This window comes from Piliocolobus tephrosceles, chromosome 19, assembly GCF_002776525.5.
Source record: "Piliocolobus tephrosceles isolate RC106 chromosome 19, ASM277652v3, whole genome shotgun sequence".
Taxonomy (NCBI): Eukaryota; Metazoa; Chordata; class Mammalia; order Primates; family Cercopithecidae; genus Piliocolobus; species Piliocolobus tephrosceles.
The window spans coordinates 2,775,643-2,795,522 of NC_045452.1; the positions used below are offsets into that span (position 1 = coordinate 2,775,643).

Here is a 19,880-nt window from a genome sequence, read left to right on the forward strand (position 1 = left end):
CCTGTAATCCCTGCACTTTGGGAGGCCAAGTTGGGCAGATCACTTGAGGTCAGGAGTTCGAGACTGGCCTGGCCAACATGGTGAGACCCCATCTCTACTAAAAATACAAAAATTAGCCAGGTGTGGTAGCGCACGCATGTAATCCCAGCTACTCGGGAGGCTGAGGTAGGAGAATCGCCTGAACCTGGGAGGCAGAGGTTGCAATGAGCCGAGATGTGACTGTGCCACCACACTCCAGCCTGGGCAATAGAGTGAGACTCTGTCTCGAAAGAAACCAAAAAACTATTCTGTAAGATATGATAATGATACATATATGTCATTATACATTGGTTAAACCCATACAACGTACAACATTGAGAGTAGACCCAAATGTAAACTATGGACTTTGGGTGATGATGTGCCCCATTCTGGTGGGGGATGCTGACAGTGGGGGATGCTATGAGTGTGTTGGGCGGGGGGCATATGGGAACTCTTTGTATTTCCTGTTCAATTTAGCTGTGAACATAAACTGCTCTAACAAATAAAGTCTATTAAAAAAAAAAAAGAAAAGCAAGGACTGGAGAAAGACATGCCATAACACTAATCAAAAAAAGCTGATATAGTTATATAACATAAGCAAAGCAGGCATCAGAGCCAGTAAAGTTATCAAGGATAAAGAGGGACATTACACAGTGATAAAGATGAAGGGGAACAATTCTCGTGTTACTGTGCTTTACGTCATTGTGCTTCACAGAGACTACGTTTTTTTACAAGTTGAAGGTTGCTTGATGCAACCCTGCATCAAGCAAGTCTATTGGTGCCATTTCCCCAACAGCCGGTGCTCATTTCACGTCTCTGTGTCACATTTTGACAATTCTCACAATATTTCAAACATTTTCATTCTTACTGTATCGGTTTTGGTGATCTGCCATTAGTGATCTTTCATGTTAGTATTATAATTGTTTTGGGGCACTGTGAACCACACCCATGTAAGATGGTGAACTTAATCAATAAATGGCATTTATGTTCTGATTGCTCCACCAACTGGTTGTTCCCCTGTCTCTCTTCCTCTCCCCAGGCCTCCCTATTATCTGAGACACAACAATATTGAAATTAGGCCAATCTATAACCCTACAATGGCTTCTAAGTAAGTGTTAAACCAAAAGCTAAAAATGATTAAGCTTAAAGAGGAAGGCACATTGAAAGCTAAGACAGGCCAAAAGCTGTACCTTTTGCACCAGTTAGCCACAGTGTGAATGCAATAGAAAAGTTCTTAAAGGAAGTTAAAAGTGCTACTCCATTGAACACATGTTTGAAAAGAAAGCAAAACAGCCTTATTGCTAATATGGAGAATGTTTTAGTACTCTGGATAGAAGATCAAACCAGCCATAACACTCCCGTAAGCCACAGCCTAAGCTAGCAGAGGTTGGCTCATGAGGTTTAAGGAAAGAAATGGCAAGGTGAAGCAGCAAGTGCCAATGTACAAGTTGCAGCAAGGTATTAGAATATCTAGCTAAGATCATGGATGAAGGTGGTAACACTAAACAACAGATTGTCAATGTAGGTAAAACAGCCTTCTATTGGAAGAAGATGTCATCTGGGACTTTCCTAGCTAGAGAAGGGAAGTCAATGCCTGGCTTCAAAGTTTCAGAAGACAGGCTGGTTATCTTATTAGGGATGAATGCAGCTGGTGATTTTAAGTGGAAGCCAATACTCATTAACTATTCCAAAAATCCTAGGGCCCTTAAGAATTATGCTAAATCTATAAATGCAACAAGAAAGCCTAGATGACAGCACATCTGTTTAGAGCATGGTTTACTGAATATTTTAAGCCCAATGTTGACACCTACTGCTTAGAAAAAAAGATTCCTTTCAAAATATTCCTGCTCACTGGCAATGCACTTGGTCAACCAAGAGCTCTGACAGAGATGAATGTTGTTTTCATACCGACTAACACAACACACATTCTGCAGCCCATGAACATGGAGCATTTTCATCTTTCAACTTTCATTACTTAAGAGGTACATTTTTGCCTGTAGTTCCAGCTACCTGGAGGCTGAGGCAGGAGGATTGTTTAAGTCTAGAAGCTCTGAGCTATAGTGCGCTATGTCAATTGGGTGTCCACACTAAGTTTGGCATCAGTATAGTGACCTTCTGAGAGCAAGAGACCACCAGGTTGCCTAAGGAGAGGTGAACTGCCCAGACTGGAAACAGCAGGTCAAAACTCTTGTGTTGATAAGTAGTGGTACTATGCCTGTGAATAACACTGCACTCCAGCCTGGGCAACATAGCAAGACACTATCTCTTAAATAAATTAAATAATAATTTAAAAAAAAAACCTTTTGTGGGTTGGGTGTGGTGGCTCACGCCTGTAATCCCAGCATTTTGGGAGGCCGAGGTGGGCAGATCACGAGGTCAGGAGATTGAGACAATCCTAGATAACATGGTGAAACCCCGTCTCTACTGAAAATATAAAAAATTAGCCGGGCGTGGTGGCGAGCGCCTGTAGTCCCAGCTACTCGGGAGGCTGAGGCAGGAGAATGGCGTGAAACCGGGAGGTGGATTTATTTATTTTTATATTGAGACAGGTTCTCATTCTGTCGCTCAGGCTGGAGTACAGTGGCGTAATCTCAGCTCACTGCAACCTCCACCTCCTGGGCTCAAGGGATTCTCATGGCTCAGCCTCCCCGAGTAGCTAGGACTACAGGTGTGCACCATGACAACTGGCTAATTTTTTGTAATTTTAACAGAGATGGGGTTTCACCATGTTGGCCAGGCTGGTCTCGAACTCCTGACCTCAGGTAAACCACCTGCCTCGGCCTCCCAAAGTGCTGGGATTACAGGTGTGAGCCACTGCACCTGGCCTTTATTGGCATACATTGAAATATCATGCCATCGAAATCCTTTTTGTAAGGTTGGTACTAATGCCCCCTTTCATTTCTGATTGTATTTATTTATATACTAATCATACTTTGATTCAACGACCCCCAGGAGATATCAAAATCCAAGGATGCTCAAGTCCCTTATATAAAATCATTTAGTATTTGCATATAATGTAGGCACAGCTTCCTATGTACCTACGTAACTTTTTTTTTTTTTTTTTGAGATGGAGTCTCACTCTGTTGCTCAGGCTGGAATGCAGTGGTATGATCTTGGATCACTGCAACCACTGCCTCCCAGGTTCAAGTGATTCTCCTGCCTCAGCCTCCCAAGTAGCTGAGATTACAGGCACGCACCACCACGTCCCGCTAATTTTTGTATTTTTACTAGAGACGAAGTTTTGCCATGTTGGCCGGGCTGGTCTCAAATTCCTGACCTCAGGTGATCTGCCTGCCTTGGCTTCCCAAAGTGCTGGGATTACAGGCGTGAGCCACTGAGCCCGGCCAGCCTCCTATATATTTTATATAATCTCTAGATCACATATACATAGTAAAATGCCTACAAACAACTTTATTTGCATGGATTCATAGTAGTACTTGGCTTGTAGCAAATTCAGTTTTTGCTTTTTGGAACTCTGGATTTTTTTTTCCCATATATTTTTGATCCATAGTTGGTTGAATCCATAGATGTGGAACCCATGGATACAGAGGGGCACCTTTACTTATAAATATTAAAGAGAGGTAACATAATGACTAACTTCCTCAACACCTCTCTTTTGAAGAAGTGGGTAAATGTTTCTCATAATGCTGCGTTAAACATCTCTAAATGTGACAGACTCCCTGGATCACAGGTGCTATCACTGATCTTATTTCCTCAAGGAGTTCACCATGAGTCATGCTCCTGTCTAGTATCCAAGAGCCCTCATCCCTGCCTGCCTTCCCACTGCTAACCAGCCTCTGGCTGTTAGCCCTTCCTCTGGGCACTGTCTTCAGCTGTTCTCCCTGCTAGTCACCCCGGGGCACAGAAATGTGGGCAGGTATACACACACCAGCGTGTAGAATCCTGGATTGCACTGTCTTCAGCTGTTCTCCCTGCTAGTCACCCCGGGCCACAGAAATGTGGGCAGGTACACACACATACCAGCATGTAGAATCCTGGATTCTTTTCATTTGTATCCATGTGAAAAACTGGGAAGACAAGAGGCCCATGACACTGCTCTGTGAAACTGAAGAGTCTGTTCCCTTTTCTTCTAATGTCCTACAACAGGGCAAAGCATCCACCTGTGGGTGTAGCTTAAGATTCTGGAAGCCCTGAGTCAGTGCTTCTCAAAATCCTTTTAAAATTATTTTTTAAAAAATGTCAGGCATTTGCCTCTCCAAAGAACTTGTTTTACTCTGTTGTAAAAATCAGGTCATGTACATTTTCATATTAAATTTTTTGTTAAATAAGCTTTTGGAACAGTCAAAAATGCTTTCTCTCAGATGTTCTGAACATGGAAATAGAATATTAGCTTGTTCGAAGGCCGGGCGCGGTGGCTCAAGCCTGTAATCCCAGCACTTTGGGAGGCCGAGACGGGCGGATCACGAGGTCAGGAGATCGAGACCATTCTGGCTAACACGGTGAAACCCCGTCTCTACTAAAAAATACAAAAAACTAGCCGGGCGAGGTGGCGGGCGCCTGTAGTCCCAGCTACTCGGGAGGTTGAGGCAGGAGAATGGCGTAAACCCGGGAGGCGGAGCTTGCAGTGAGCTGAGATCCGGCCACTGCCCTCCAGCCTGGGCGACAGAGCGAGACTCCGTCTCAAAAAAAAAAAAAAAAAAAAAAGAATATTAGCTTGTTCGAATTTTTTCTAACATGAATTTTCCTGGTTCAGACTCATCTGAAAGGGTTTCATGTATTAAAATGGAAGAATCCTATTGTGAAACATGGAAAAAAGTCAGACTTTTATGTAACTATCATTTTGTAAAATACAACAAGAATGTCACAGCAACGTCCTACTATCACCTAAGTTTCCAAGGTGTGCGGTGGCTTCCTGAGCTCACCGCAGCACTGGCCCATAACATTCACTTGCTTGGTGCTGCCGAGCTCCAGCTGCTCCACCCTCTCTAGTTGGGACCCCTGAGAGCCCTTAGGAGTCTCCCCACCTCCTGCCTCTGGCAGATGCCCCATTCAGGGACCCTGGGGCCAGTGGCCCACTGGGAACTGCACCTCCCCAGCCTGCATGTGGGCTTGTACCAGTTGTTACAATATCCCTGGGAGCACCAGGTAAATCAATCTACAGCATCTGCCCAGTGGGTCTAGGCATCTGTGAAGCAAGAGCACAGCTGGCCAGGGCTGCCCCGCTTACAAATGGGCTCCATCCTAGGTTCTGTCTGCTCAGGACTACTTGCCCTGTAGTCACTTACCTCAGGTCCCTACGTTCCCCAGTGCTTCTGCCTGACACCTGGCCTTAGGGGAGGGTGGAGCAGAAGACTCACAGTTTCACCCAGGGTTGCTAACCTGTACCTGGGAGGCTAGCATTTGGCTCCCAACCCACCTGAGGCTCTTGGCTAGGAAGTGCCAGTCAGGCTGCAGGGGTCTCACTGCCCAACTACTGTGACGCACAATGAAGGAACAATAGCAGGAGCTGATATGTGCTGTTCACCATGAGACAAGGACCAAGATACGGCTTTACAGGCCTAAGGTTAAGGGATATCTCCTATGAGGAGGGTTTTCCTGGGAGGTCCATTCTGCCTGAGAGGAGAAGGACTCAAAAACACCGTATGTCTCAAGATCATCCCTGCTCCCTCTCTGAGGAAGCGGGGACCTGGGCCTAACCTGCAAGGTGTATTACTTTGTGCACCACCCCTAACCACTGCATGATACTGTGCCTCAAAGAAAATCTCCACTGAAGGCCAGGTGCAGTGGCTCACACCTGTAATCCCAACACTGGGAGGCCGAGGTGGGCACATCATTTGAGGCCAGGAGTTCAAGACCAGCCTGGCCAACATGGTGAAATCCCGTCTGTACTAAAAATACAAAAATTAGCTGGGCATCATGGCACACGCCTGTAATTCCAGCTACTAGGGAGGCTGAGGCAGAACTGCTTGAGCCCAGGAGACAGAGGTTGCACGCCACTGCACTCCAGCCTGGGTGACAAAGCCAGACTCTGTCTCAAAAAACAAACAAACAAAGAAAATCTCCACTGATGGGTGTTTTTTGTTTCATTTTGTTTTTTGAGACAAGTCTCGCTCAGGCTGAAGTGCAATGGCACAATCTCGGCTCACTGCAATCTCTGCCTCCTGGGTTCAAGCGATTCTCCTGCCTCAGCCTCTCGCCACCACGCTCTGCTAATTTTTGTATTTTTATAGTAGAGACGGGGTTTCACCATGTTGACTAGGCTGGTCTCCAACTCCTGAGCTCAGGTGATCTGCCCACCTCGGCCTCCCAAATTACAGGCGTGAGCCACGGTGCCTGGCCTGTTTTGTTTTTGTTCTGGTTTTGAGACAGGCTCTCACTCTGTTGCCCAGGCTGCAGTGGAATGATTTCTGCTCACTGCAACCTCTGCCTCCTGTGTTCAAGGAATTCTCCTGTCTCAGCCTCCCGAGTAGCTGGGACTATAGGCACGCACCACCACGCCCAGCTAATTTTTGTATTTTCAGCAGAGGTGGGGTTTCGCCATGATGACCAAGCAGGTCTCAAACTCCTGGACTCAAGTGATCCACCTGCCTCGGCCTCCCAGAATGCTAGGATTGATTACAGGCATGAGCCACTGTACCAGGCCTCCACTGATGTGTGTTTTAAAGGGCTCCTCCTGGTTTTCACTGAGAATCGATACAAGAAAACAGCCACATCAAGAAAGTATCTGCATTTTCTGTAAGGCCTTTGTTAAAGATACTGGGACTTGTTTTATTTCATTTTCCTCATATTAGAATCCAACCCAACCTGAGAATTCAGCACCAGGCTCCTAGAAGCTCACTATACTCATTCTGTCAGGAAAGCAGGAAGCTCAGCTCGAAGTGAATGCTCACTCACTGCCACTTTCAAGTGAGAAGCTGAGGACGACAAATATGACGGCGGCCCCTTATTATATAGATTTTGCTAGAGCCGTATTTATGGCTGGACAGTCTTGTGAGACCCTGTGGACACAGCTGCTGAGGGACCAACCTTTGTGGCACCAGGACTCAAGATGTACAGTCAAGATTTTGTCTCCAGAAGCCAATCCAAGGGCTGTCCTCCTGGCTTCTCATTCAGGGTACGCACTACATGAGAGATAAGGGCCACAGAAAGACGCAAAGCAAACATGAGCATCTTCCTCAATAGGCAGGACTTTCTCTCTGTGGCACACTGTAGTCTCTCTCAGGTGGGGAATTCGTTTTATTTATTTTGTTCAGAACTTGCTCCATTTCAAAATCTGAGGTTTCTTCACCTTCTGGGAAGCCTCTTTTTTTTTTTTTTGAGATGGAGTCTCGCTCTGTCGCCCAGGCTGGAGTGCAGTGGCCGGATCTCAGCTCACTGCAAGCTCCGCCTCCCGGGTTTACGCCATTCTCCCGCCTCAGCCTCCGGAGTAGCTGGGACTACAGGCGTCCGCCACCTCGCCCGGCTAGTTTTTTGTATTTTTAGTAGAGACGGGGTTTCACCGTGTTAGCCAGGGTGGTCTCCATCTCCTGACCTCGTGATCCGCCCGTCTCGGCCTCCCAAAGTGCTGGGATTACAGGCTTGAGCCACCGCGCCCGGCCGGGAAGCCTCTTAATTCCCTCTTGACAACTGTCCCGCAGCACATCCTTTTGGGGGGACTCCTCTCCATTGCCCTGTCCTCAGCTCCACCTCCTCACCTCTGTTGCACTCTGGCCAATTTTATAGACTGAATATTCTTTTCATCTGGCTCTGATCTGCTCTCTGAAATGCTTGTTGAGTTTTAAACTGCAATGATTATTATTTTTCTTTTCTAAAAGTAATTTTTTTGGTTCATTTCCAAATCTGGTCTTTTTTGATGGTGTATTATTAATTTTTATTGAGATATAATACATATATCATAAACTTTGCCACTTTAAAGTATAGAATCATCAGCTTTTAGTATATTCATAAGGTTATGCAACCATCACCACTGTCTAATGCCAGAGCATTTTCATAATTCCGAAAATAAACTCTGTACCCATTGGTAATCACTCCTTATCCTCCCTCCCCCAGGCCCTGGCAACCACCGTTACTCTACTTTCTTTATGGATTTTCCATTCTGGACATTTCATATCAATGAAATCATACAACCTATGATCCTTTGTGACTGGCTTCTTTCTCTTAGCATGTCTTTAAGGTTTATCGTTATTGTAGCACATGTAAGCATCCCCTTCCTATTTATTGCTGAATAATATTCTGTTGTATGGGTAGACCATATTTTGTTTATCTACTCATCAGCTGATGGACCTTTGGGCTGTTTCCCCTTTTTGGTTATTATGTACGAATGTGAACATTCATCTATGAGTTATTGCATGGATATATGTTTTCAATTCTCTTAGGTATGTATCTAGGTGTGGGAACTGCTAGGTCAGATGATAACTCTGTATTTCACCATTTAAGGAACTTCCAGACTGTTTTCCCAAGGTGCTAAAAGACTTTACATTCCTACCAGCATGTATATGAGGGTTCCCTTTTGAGTTAATTTTTGTTTACATAATAGAATATTAATCTTTCCTCACATTTTGTTTTAGCTTTCATGTCCTTCAAGACTTAAGCATATTTTATAGCGCCATCTGACAATTCTATGATCACAGGTTTATAGGACCAACACTTCTTATTATCTGACCATCTGATCTTTTAATTACAGACCTCCAAATGGGTATGAAGTATTTCACTGGAGTTTTGCTTTTATTTCCCCGATGGCTAATGATGTTGATTGTCTTTTTATGTGCCTGTGCTTGGTATATATTCTCTGCAGAAGTTTATATTCAGATCTTCTGCTTATTTTAAAACTGTGTTATTAGTCTTTTTATTGTTGAACTGTAAAAGTTCTTTATATAATTTAAATTCTGAACTTTAATTAGATGTGATTTGCAAATATTTTCTCCCATTCTGTAGGTTGTCTTTCCATCCTAATAGTGCCTTTGGAAGCACAAAAGCTTTGCTTTTTTTTTTTTTTTTTTGAGAGATGGAGTTTTGCTCTTTTGCCCAGGCTGGAGTGAAGTGGCGTGATCTCTGCTCACTGCAACCTTTGTCCCCAGAGTTTAAGCAATTCTCTTGTCTCGACCTACTGAGTGGCTGGGATTATAGGCCCCCGCCACCATGCCTGGCTAATTTTTGTATTTTTGGTAGAGATGGGGTTTCACCATGTTGGCCAGGCTGGTCTTGAACTCCTGATCTCAGGTGATCCACACACCTTGGTCTCCCAAAGTGCTAGGATTACAGGCGTGAGCCACCGTGCCTGGCCAAACTTTTAATTTTTAAAATGGTTTTGTAGAGATGAGGTCTTGCCATGTTGCCCAGGCTGGTCTTGAATTACTGAGCCCTCTGTCCTGGACTCTGAAATTTCTAGGATTATAAGCATGAGCCATTGTGTCCAGCCAAAAGTTTTAAATTTTGATGGAAGTCCAATTTATCGGTTCTTTCCTTTAGTCGTTTATGCATTAGGTGTCATATCTAAGAAACAGCTGCCTAATCCAAGGTCACATAAATTTCTATCTATTTCTTCTAAGAGTTTTATAGTTTTTGCTCTCACATTTAGTTCTTCGTTCCCTTTTGAGTTAATTTTTGTTTATAGAGTATTAATCTTTCCTCACATTTTGTTTTAGTTTTCATGTCTTTTAAGACTTAAGCATATTTTATAGTACCATCTGACAATTCTATGATCACAGGTTTATAGAAACCTAAGTCTCCCAGTAAGTATGTCTCCTGACATTTGCGCATGACGTGCTGTTTCTTCTTGTGACTTTGGATTTTATGATCATCTAAGCAGTGCTTTATCAGTGGTAACGCTGTACACTCTGGCCCAGGGAATGTCACTGCAGGGTGGATACGCATCTCTGCCAAGTGCCTCTGGATGTCAATGAGACCATGATCTCCTTTGTGTTCATTTCTCAGCTTGGTGATTTCTAGACAACACAGGTAGTGTTAAACTGGCCCTGAATCCAGAAGACAGCAGGCCTGTGGTTACACAGTCTCAAGGGAAGACTGTTTTCCCAACCCAAAAACAGGCTGCGACATTCCAACTTCTCTGCTAGTTCTTGTGCTGCCAGTTAGGTTTTCCTAGTGTCTGCCTCAGTCCTTTTTTAAGCAGCTTGACTTTATGCTGGTGACTTAATTCCAGCTCCTACATGGCTTAGACCCCAGGCTTTGTCTCAAGTCTATGTGGTCATTAAAACTCAAGTTCCTCAGTTAAGAACCCTAGCCATACACCCATGGTGCAGTTCTGCCCGTTTCTCTTTTTTGTTCACTCTTAGATTTTAGGCTCTGGGGACTGCCCTTTCTTGTGAACCAGTCATTCATTTTAGGGACAAGGGTTGCATTTAATCCAGCATTTCAAAGTATTTAGAAGCTGGGAAGCCAGGCGCGGTGGTTCACGCCTGTAATCCCAGCACTTTGGGAGGCTGGGTGGGTGGATCACCTGAGGTCAGGAGTTCAAGACCGGCCGTGGTCAACATGGTGAAACCCTGTCTCTACTAAAAATACCAAAAATTAGCCGGGTGTGGTGGTGGGCGCCTGTAATCCCAGCTACTTGGGAGGCTGAGGCAGGGGAATCAATTGAACCTGGGAGGCGGAGGTTGCAGTGAGCAGAGTAGCTAGGACTGTAGGCACGTGCCATGACACCTGGATAATTTTTCTGGTAGAGATGGAGGTCTCACTATGTTGCCCAGGCTGGTCTCAAACTCCTGGCCTCAAGTAATCCTCCTGTCTTGGCCTCCCAAAGCATTGGGTTTACAGGCATGAGCTACTGCACGTGGCCTGCATTGAGTTAATTATGAAACAAGCATGATGAGATTACAGAGTAGACTAGAAGATTCCACACCAAGTTTACAGATATAGCATCAAACTTGCAGAAAGGGTCCTCCCATGCTAGCTTCCAGGAACTGTTTTCCAAGGAAAATAAATCCTGTCCAGACACGCAGTTTTGGACAGGACTTTTCATGAGCAAAGCCCCAGAGATAGCATGCTGTGGCTTTAGCTCCAAATCACCATCTACTGCAAGGACAGGTCACATACAAATGCTCCTTTTATTGGACAACTGCCAGCTGTGTGGCTACTACAAGTTTCTGACTAGTGTCCTTGTACTTGGCTGATGGTGGCACAGGCTAGGTTGTGTCTGCCCAGGGCTGCTGAGCCCTATAAACCTCGCAGTGGGGTACAACTCTTAAGGGACAGCTCTTAAGCCACCAAAGCCGAGCCCACAGCTACCTCTCCTCTCCTAGGCTCTGACTCATTGGGATGTGAACTTAGCTCTTTGTCGAGTCAGGCTTGGAGAGAGGGGCCCTCTCAAGAGGCAGAGAACTTTAGGGCCAATGGCAGAGGCTGCAGACATTAGCTCTGGCCACCTCAGGAGGATGCACTACTGCAAAACTCCAAGAAATAAAGAACTACAGCCTGCTTGATGTCACAGCTGTGTTTGAGGGGAGACCCAGAGAATGGACAAGCAGCATAGTGTCCACAAAAGCTCAGAAGCCAATCTGATAAAGACCTTACCTACATCATTTTTATTGCAGCTGTCTACCTCTGGTCAGTTTCTGAGTGGAAGGCCGTCACTTCCATGATGTATCAATACCAGAGTCTTCACCTCTCCATCTAATCTCACACTCTCTTCTGAGCAAACTCTGGGCTCCATCCAAACACCATTATTCTCAGTCCAGCCTCTGCACTGACCAATCCTTGTGCCTTTGCCCATGTGGTTCTTTTGCTGTGTCCTCCCCACAGCTCCTTCCAGCCACCTTCCCACTTGAAGGAGCCACCTCTTTCTCCTGGTGGCTCACTAAGGGCTCTGCAGTCTTGCTCCCATGTATTGAGCGGCTAGAGTCTTTTCCCCAACAGGAAGGCATGTTGCTTGGTGGAAACACTGCCACTGTGCTACTGACCCATGCCTGCACCCTCCCTGGTCCTTCAGGGTCCTGCAGCTACCACCTACCTTTCCACGGCTGTTGGAGTCACGCTGGTCAGGGCAGGAGCACCTGGCGTGGCTTTGGACCGCTCTGTGAACCGGGAGTCAAATGCTTTCATGGGTTCGATCTTGGACGGGGTCGTTAACACAGAAGGTGACAATGCAGCAGGAGTAGAGGTAGCATTCATACTGGGGTGAAGAAGAGGGGAGGCATCTGTCAAGCGCAATCCTGAAAGGATCTGGAGGTCTAGTATTTGCATTATTTGGAGCCTACTAAAAAAGGCACAAACATCAAACTTCCATAAACACAAAAAATTTCAAGATACAATCTACTACTCCCATTTCTTTAAAATTTTCATGTGTTAAAACTATGGACACCTAGAAGGTTGTGAGCAAATGCATTCACATTTCCCCCCTTTGCACTGTTCTGAGAGTTTTTGCGTGAAGCATGAGGCCTAGAACATGGTTCTTACAGCCCTTTTCTCTAGTCATACTGCCCTATCTCCAAAACTTAAATACAGCACCTCTACCCCAAACCACTCCAACTGCTCACCTTTCCCACTTCAACAATGAGTCTCATGAGATAAGCCTGCACCTGGGGTGCTGAAGCCATGGTCTGTTCCTGGTCTTTACCCTTAGTCAGGCATCCTCCATCCTGTGTGGCCCCTCCCATATCTCCCTGTGACAGTGTCACATTCTTGGCATTATGCTTCAAGTGCTCATCGCACAGCTTTCATCTTCTATTCCACAGAGAAAGGAGAGGCCAGGCAGTAGCCTGCCCGGTCCATCCTTCATGTCCAAGCCCACATAACATGCTTTGGGACCATGGCCACTGTGCCTCCTCCTAAGCACACCCAGGCGAACTTCCACTCCCACCCGCCTAGACACCACACCACATGCCTGAACAGCCCCATTTTTCTCCTCCATGACCTGTGTCCACTAGAATGGGCCATCCCCGAAGCAGTTCTCAGATCTGGCATGGTCTGTCCTTCCCAGGCCCCCTTCTTCCTGGCATGCTTTGCTTCCTCACTGGTCTTGCTGCTCAGTCTTTTCTTCCTACCCTCTCAGGATCCCCCTAGGACAGTGACCTAATGTTTGGGCATGACTCCACAGCCATGGCGCTAGCACACAGAAGTAGGAGGCTGCAGTAACACAAGACTGGTGGAATGGAATTCTCCATTCCACCAATGGAGAATTGCTCTAACGGTATCAGCTGTATCCCAGAAGCAGGGGGCTGCAGTCACACAAGACTCTATTCCACCAATGGAGAATCGCTCTGATGGTATCAGCTGTATGTGCCAGGGAGTGGCCAATGTGGGGCACCACCACCTAATAGAGTCACTTTCCTAAAATGGAGATCTCAAAGCTTTCTACATCTCCACTCTGGGGAAAAGCCCAGACTACCTGATCCAACATAGACACCTTGGCCTTATCCCTCTTCTTGGCCTTCCTGAGGGGATTGGGGGGCTGCTGCCCCTAACACCCAGGCCTCATCCCCTGGTAGGCCTGTGTGAGCCCTGTGGAGGGTACCCTCTGAGGCACCTCCCTGACCCTGAGATACCAGCCCCTCTTTGGATGGCTAGCCATTTCTACCCAGGGGACCTGAGGGGCCACCTGCAACCCTGTGGCTGCATCTCCCCTACCAGCCTACACACTCCCTGAGGATGAGGACCCACCAATTAAGCCCCTGTGATGCCTGGGGCCTAGCAGGGCATGTAACCTAGAGCAGGTGCTGAGCAAACATTCACTCCTGGCTTTCATTTGTGCTTGCATGGTTCTGATTTCTAATTTGGTTTCCAAGTAAAGAATGGATGAAGACACAGGCTCTCTGAGTGAATATAATTCTGAGAGTATGAGGGGAGTCTGTGCCTTTCCACAGGAGTACCCTGACTAGGATGGATGCTCTGTGATGTGCTCAGCAGACTGAAGTGGAGGCTGAGGACCCAGAAATGTGAAGGACCTCCAGTGTAGAGCTGCCAGGTGGGGCTGACTCTGCAGCATTTAGCATTTCACTGATAGCTCCCACTCTTAGCAGCCTGACCCTTGGTCGGCCTTGATACACTCTTTGTGAAATCCTCATGGTCCTGTGCATCAGAGACTCACTGAACAAGTCCTCCCCTCTGAGAAGTCCCCATTTCAAATCAAGCATTTTTTTCTTTCTTTTTTCACCGGAAGGGCCACAAAGTGCAAACAGAATAAAATTCTCTGTCCTCAAAACCATGTGCAAACCTGAACTTTCCCCAGCGACAGGAACAAGCCTTGGCACCCACTAACCTGTCTTTATTGACAGAATCGCCTGCAGGTCTGGCACTGGCAGCCACCACAGGCTCTGTGCAAGGCTTCGAGGCGCCGAAGGAGTTAGGGGTACTGGAGTCCAGTGGCAGTAGCTGTGGACTGCTATGAGAAGAGAGCATGGTGCCCGCCAGGGAGCCCGAGAGGGGGATGCTGTTAAAGAATGCCGTGGAGAAGTCCCTGTCATCAAGTAAGAACAAAAGTCAGCCTTGAAAGTCAGGTGCCACATCCAGTACTTTATACATTCAAATAACTTTTTTCTAGGTCCAAAGGCAGTAGGTTTTCATGACAGAAAATCCACAAAGTTACAGAAAAGCAAAAAGAAAATTAAAGCCACTTAATATACTATATATTTAATTGAATCTAGGATTTACAGGTTCTATATGTACTACTAAGGAAGAAAACAATGCTACTAATTGTCAGATGCCATTGATTGTACAACACACCCAAATCTCAGAGGTGTTAAACTGTGCAAACACGTCTTAGGAGGAATGAAATGCAGCAATACAGAAAGGGCCTCCCTTTCATGAAGGGCCATGGGGCATGCCATTAGGTGGGTGTGCCATAATATACCTAACCCAGCCTCTACTGAGGGACCACAAGACTGTCTCCAGCTTTTTCTATAACAGATGCTGCTACATCAGGACGCAAGGTATTGCAGTGTCAAAACTGAGGATTCTGGGATAGCCAGGTCTGACTCCTCTGCCATTTGCAAGCTTGTGACTTGCTCCAACTACTCTTGTGCCTCCAGTCATGTCTGCAAAATACAAAGTGTCAGGACGCTCCCCATGGGGTTACTGTCAGGACTAAAGTAGTTGGTGTAGGACACTCTTAGAACACACATTAGCTGCTCAAAGAATTATGAAATTCTAACAATTGTCATTACACCTAAGATTCACATAATACATGGGATAAATTCTTAGAAGTGGAATTGTAGCAGCAAATGAAATGTTCACTGATGATTTGGAATAAATATTTCTAAAGTGCCCTCCTCAGAGGTTTAAATTATAAGCCATGTATGAGAGCACCTATTTCTCCACATAGGTGCTTAGTAACACTTTTATCAAATTTCCTGACACTTAACAATCTGACAGAAGAAAAATGGTATCTTACTTTGATATGAGTGATGTTGACATTTTTTCTTTTTCTTTTTTTTTGAGATGGAGTCTCACTCGTCACCCAGGCTGGAATGCAGTGGTGCGATCTTGGCTCACTGCATGCTCCGCCTCAAGGGTTCATGCCATTCTCCTGCCTCAGCCTCCCAAGTAGCCCGCCACTATGCCTGGCTAATTTTTTGTATTTTTAGTAAAGACAGGGGTTCACTGTGTTAGCCAGGATGGTCTCGATCTCCTGACCTTGTGATCCGTCCGTCTTGGCCTCCCAAAGTGCTGGGATTACAGGAATGAGCCACCATGCCCAGCCGACATTTTTTCAAAATAGAAATACTTGATTTCCGGCCAGATGCAGTGGCTCATGCCTGTGATCCCAGCACTTTGGCAGGCCGAGGCGGGTGGATTACTTGAGGTCAAGAATTCGAGACCAGCCTGGCCAACATGGTGAAATCCCCCGTCTCCACTAAAAATACAAAAATTAGCCAGGCATGGTGGTGGGCACCTGTAATCCCAGATACTTGGGAGGCTGAGGCAGGAGAATCTCTTGAATCTGGGAGGCAGAGGCTGCAGTGAGTTGAGATCACACCACTGCACTCCAGCCTGGGCAAGAGTGAGACTTCACCTCAATTAAAAAAAAAAAAAGAAAGAAATACTTGACTTCCTTCTTTTTGTGAACTGCATGTTCATATGCTTTGTCTACTGTTTTGTTATTCGTCTTTATTACTGATTTGTAAAAACCATTTACGTATTAAAAAACATTCCTTATATGGTAGGAAATATTTTCCCTGGGATGTTGTGCTTCAACTATTTATGGCCTTTTTTATTGTATTTTTTATTTTTTGAGGTGGAGTCTTGCTCTGTCACCAGGCTGGAGTGCAGTGGCGCAATCTCGGCTCACTGCAACCTCTGCCTCCCAGGTTCAAGTGACTCTCCTGCCTTAGCCTCCCAAGTAGCTGGGACTACAGGGGCACGCCACCACGCCCAGCTAGTTTTTGTATTTTTTAGTAGAGATGGGGTTTCACCATGTTGGCCAGGATGGTCTCCATCTCTCCACCTTGTATCTGCCTGCCTCCCAAAGTGCTGGGATTACAGGTGTGAGCTACCACGCCCAGCCAGTCTTTTAAATGCACTAAAATTTTTAAATTTTTGTGTACTCTAAATTGTCACTTATAGAAAATAATTTTTTGACCTCTGAGATTATAAAAAACATTCTTCCGGGGAATCTTCTAAAATTTTAAACAAAAATATTTTAAACAACAAAAAGTTAAACGAACTCTAAGCTGTTTAGAATGTATGTAATAAATTGTGAGGTTGGGACCCAACATTGTTTCTAGCGGTGGGAGGGCATGTAGTCCTTTCTTCCATTTACCGAATTAGCTAATGTTTTATCACTGATGTGAAAAGGTACCTTTAAAATTCCCATAAATACTCGGGCCTATTTCCTGATATTCTATCATATTGCACTGCACTATGTATTGATGTGTCAGTATGTCACTGTTTTGAGTATGACAGCCTTTAAGTTTTAATTTCTGGTGGGGCTAGTCTTCCCTGATTAATCTTCTTTTTCAGAAATATTTCAGCCATTTCTATTTATTTTTCCACATAACTTTATTTTATTTATTTATTTATTTAATACAAAGTCTCACTCTGTCACCCAGGCTGGAGTGTAGTGGCACGATCTTGGCTCACTGCAACCTCCCAGGTCCAAGCAATTCTCCTGCCTCAGCCTCTGAGTAGCTGGGACTACAGGCGCGCCACCACTCCCAGCTAATTTTCATATTTTTAGTAGAGACGGGGTTTCACCATGTTGGCCAGGCTGGTCTCAAACTCCTGACCTCAGGCCTGCCTTGGCCTCCCAAAGTGCTGGGATTACAGGTGTCAGCCACTGTGCCCAGCCGAGTTTTCTACATAACTTTATAGTTACCTTGTCTGATTCCAAAAATTCCTATGGTTATTTATACTGGTTAAATTAATAGGCTACAGGAGAGCTGACATCTTTATGATGCCATCCTAGCTAATCAATGGTATGAATTTCTAGTTATTTCTTTGAAGCCTCTCTGTAGGGTTTTTAGTTTTTCTTCATTAAGGTCTACATCTCTGGTTGCATCCTAGTTATTTTATTTGTGAATGTGACTTATTTCTTTATGCACTCTGAGGGTAGTTGGTGCTACCTGACTTCATGTTGATTGTATCCAGCCACCTGACTATCTTCTTTCATTGCCTATGGCAGCTTTTCCAGTTGATTCTCTTATAAACCATATCATCCTTAAATAATTATCCTTTCCAATTTGTTCTTTCCTTTGACTAACTACATGGGCTAGGACCTATAGAACAGTGTTAAATTATAGTTGCAAGAGTAGGCATTTGTTTAGTTTTTGAACTTAATTTGAAATAAGATAATTTATCGAGTTAAGGAAGCATCCACCTACTCCCATTTAACTGAGTTCTAAAAATTAGGTTGAATTTTACCAAAATGCCTCTTAAGCATCAATGAAAGAGATCATATAACTTTTTTTCTTTTGATCCACTGATATGTAGAATTAAATAGTTACCTAAAATTTGAACCTCCTTACTTTCCCGAAACAAACCTCACTTGGTCATGGTATATTAGCCTTTAACAAGCAGTAAGGTTCTGTTTGTTACTATTTCACTTAGATTTTGCAATTGACGTTCAGAAATGAGAGTGATCTTGAATTTATGTTTTATCCTTGTAAGATTTTGATATAAATATTATGTTCATTTCAAAATAAAAATTTGCACATTTCTTCTCCATGCACTAGAATATTTAAAATGGTGTTAACGGTTACCTGAGTTACCTGTTCCTGAAACGTTCCTGAAGTTTCCCTGTGAAGCCATCTTAGTCTGGTGGCTTTGGTGGGGTTAACTTTGTCCTCTATTTCTTCCATGATAATTTTTCACTTTTAGTAATTTTATTTTCTTCAAAAACCATCCATTTTCTGTGCAAATTTATTTGCACAGAGTTCAGCAAAGAAGTCTCTCATCTTTTTGATTTGTCTGCTATTATTTCTCACTTATACCTACTTTGCATATTTATGCTTTTTCTTTTCTTTCTTAATTAGCTAAGCTAATAAGGACCTATTCTGTTGCTACTTGTTTGTTAGAATGTGGGAATCAGGAGGGCAAAAAGCTTTTAATACCAAAGGAGTCAGGTCCTGGTGCCAGAAATATGCATCCTATGTCAGAAAGTTGGCCCCAGACCAGACCTACACCTTCTCACCAGGTAAGGCCTAGAAGGATCCACAGAACAAAGTGCCACCATCAACACCACCACCTCCCCATCCCACAGGCCCAGTGTGCTCAGAGCTTAACCACACCCTGGGTCTCACTTGGTCCTAGTAAAAGGTAGGTAGGGGCATTATCACCTATAGGGTCACAATAGGAAAAAGACTTAGTCAAAAGAAAATGAGTGCTCTGGGGGGAGTCAGCAGACCTGGTTCTGGCTCTACTCACGGGGACCTCAGAGCCTGCACATCTAACATGAGGAGACTGGATCTGTACACTGTACAAGAGAAGGTTTCTTCAGACACCAAGGAAGATGTGGAATAGCTTGTGGATGGACAACTGCAAAACGCAGAGGCCTAAAGTGTGTGGTCTCCATGAAGGGCTTACAAATGCCCTGAGCAGATAGGCAGAATAAGAATAAACCCAGAGTGAATTGCCTTTACAGTGGGGGTCTATTTCTTTTACATAGGGCCTTATTATTTTTCTTTCTTTTTTTTTGAATCAACACACATCATTTTGGGAAGAATAACCAATTCAAAAACAATCCTCACTATATACACTGGGACAACAGCAAGTGGTGAATGAGTCTCTTCCCCATCTCTGTCCCCAACAGGAAAATGTGTTTCAGAGCCCTACCCTCTGCCCAGTAATTCCACTTCTAGAAGTTATCCTGAGAGAATCACAGGTGAGCTCAAAGACTCATTTATAATCACGAGAAACTGGACACAATACAAGTCCACAGTGAACTGGCTAAGCAAATCCTAGGACGGGAACCTGGATAATCAGACAGTAAATGCCTCAGAGGACTAGTTATTAAAATGGATGAATGGGCAAGAAACAGTAACGAGTAGGGTAAAAAAGACTGGAAATACAGATATCAAAATGTTAACAGTGACTGTATCTGATTATGGATAATGTTTTTGTCTTCTTTGGGCTTTTACTATTTTCTAAATTTAACCATGTGTAAATATACCTTTCATAATCATAAAAATAACTTTATGAAAGAAAAAAAAGAAAAAAAAATCAGCCTGACTGACTGCCTTCCCTGTGCATCCTCTGGTGCCCTAGCAACAGTGAAGTCCAGCAGATGTGCTGGCTGCCTTAGCAACTACCACCCACCACATGATTCAGGTGCGCACAAGGGCTCCAGGAGGAGTGTGGGCTTTGAGACTGTGGGAAGCTGAGCTCGACTTCCTTGCTTCCACGTTCTACCAGTCATGTTGTGAAGGGCCTATGAAGATCCTCACCATGAAAGTGTTAACCGCTGAAAGAAGACAGGAAGATCTCACCAGATAAGATCATGAAAGGGGAATGAA

The 19,880-nt window shown here is 44.7% G+C and overlaps 1 protein-coding gene across 6 annotated transcripts in view; it reads right to left on the bottom strand.

Moving 5' to 3' along the window:
- Positions 1 to 19,880, bottom strand: part of LOC111526725 (protein HIRA) — a 102,547-nt gene that overhangs the window by 33,524 nt on the left and 49,143 nt on the right. For 5 of the 6 annotated variants that reach the window (XM_023192584.2, XM_023192583.1, XM_023192586.1 and 2 more), the window contains 2 exons: positions 14,192 to 14,389; positions 11,945 to 12,106 (listed from right to left, as the gene is read on the bottom strand). The exons of the other annotated variant lie outside the window; for it this stretch is intronic. In XM_023192584.2, coding sequence (XP_023048352.1) covers positions 11,945 to 12,106; positions 14,192 to 14,389 — 360 coding nt within the window. The remainder of the gene's footprint in view (positions 1 to 11,944; positions 12,107 to 14,191; positions 14,390 to 19,880) is intronic. 6 annotated transcript variants of the gene reach the window in all.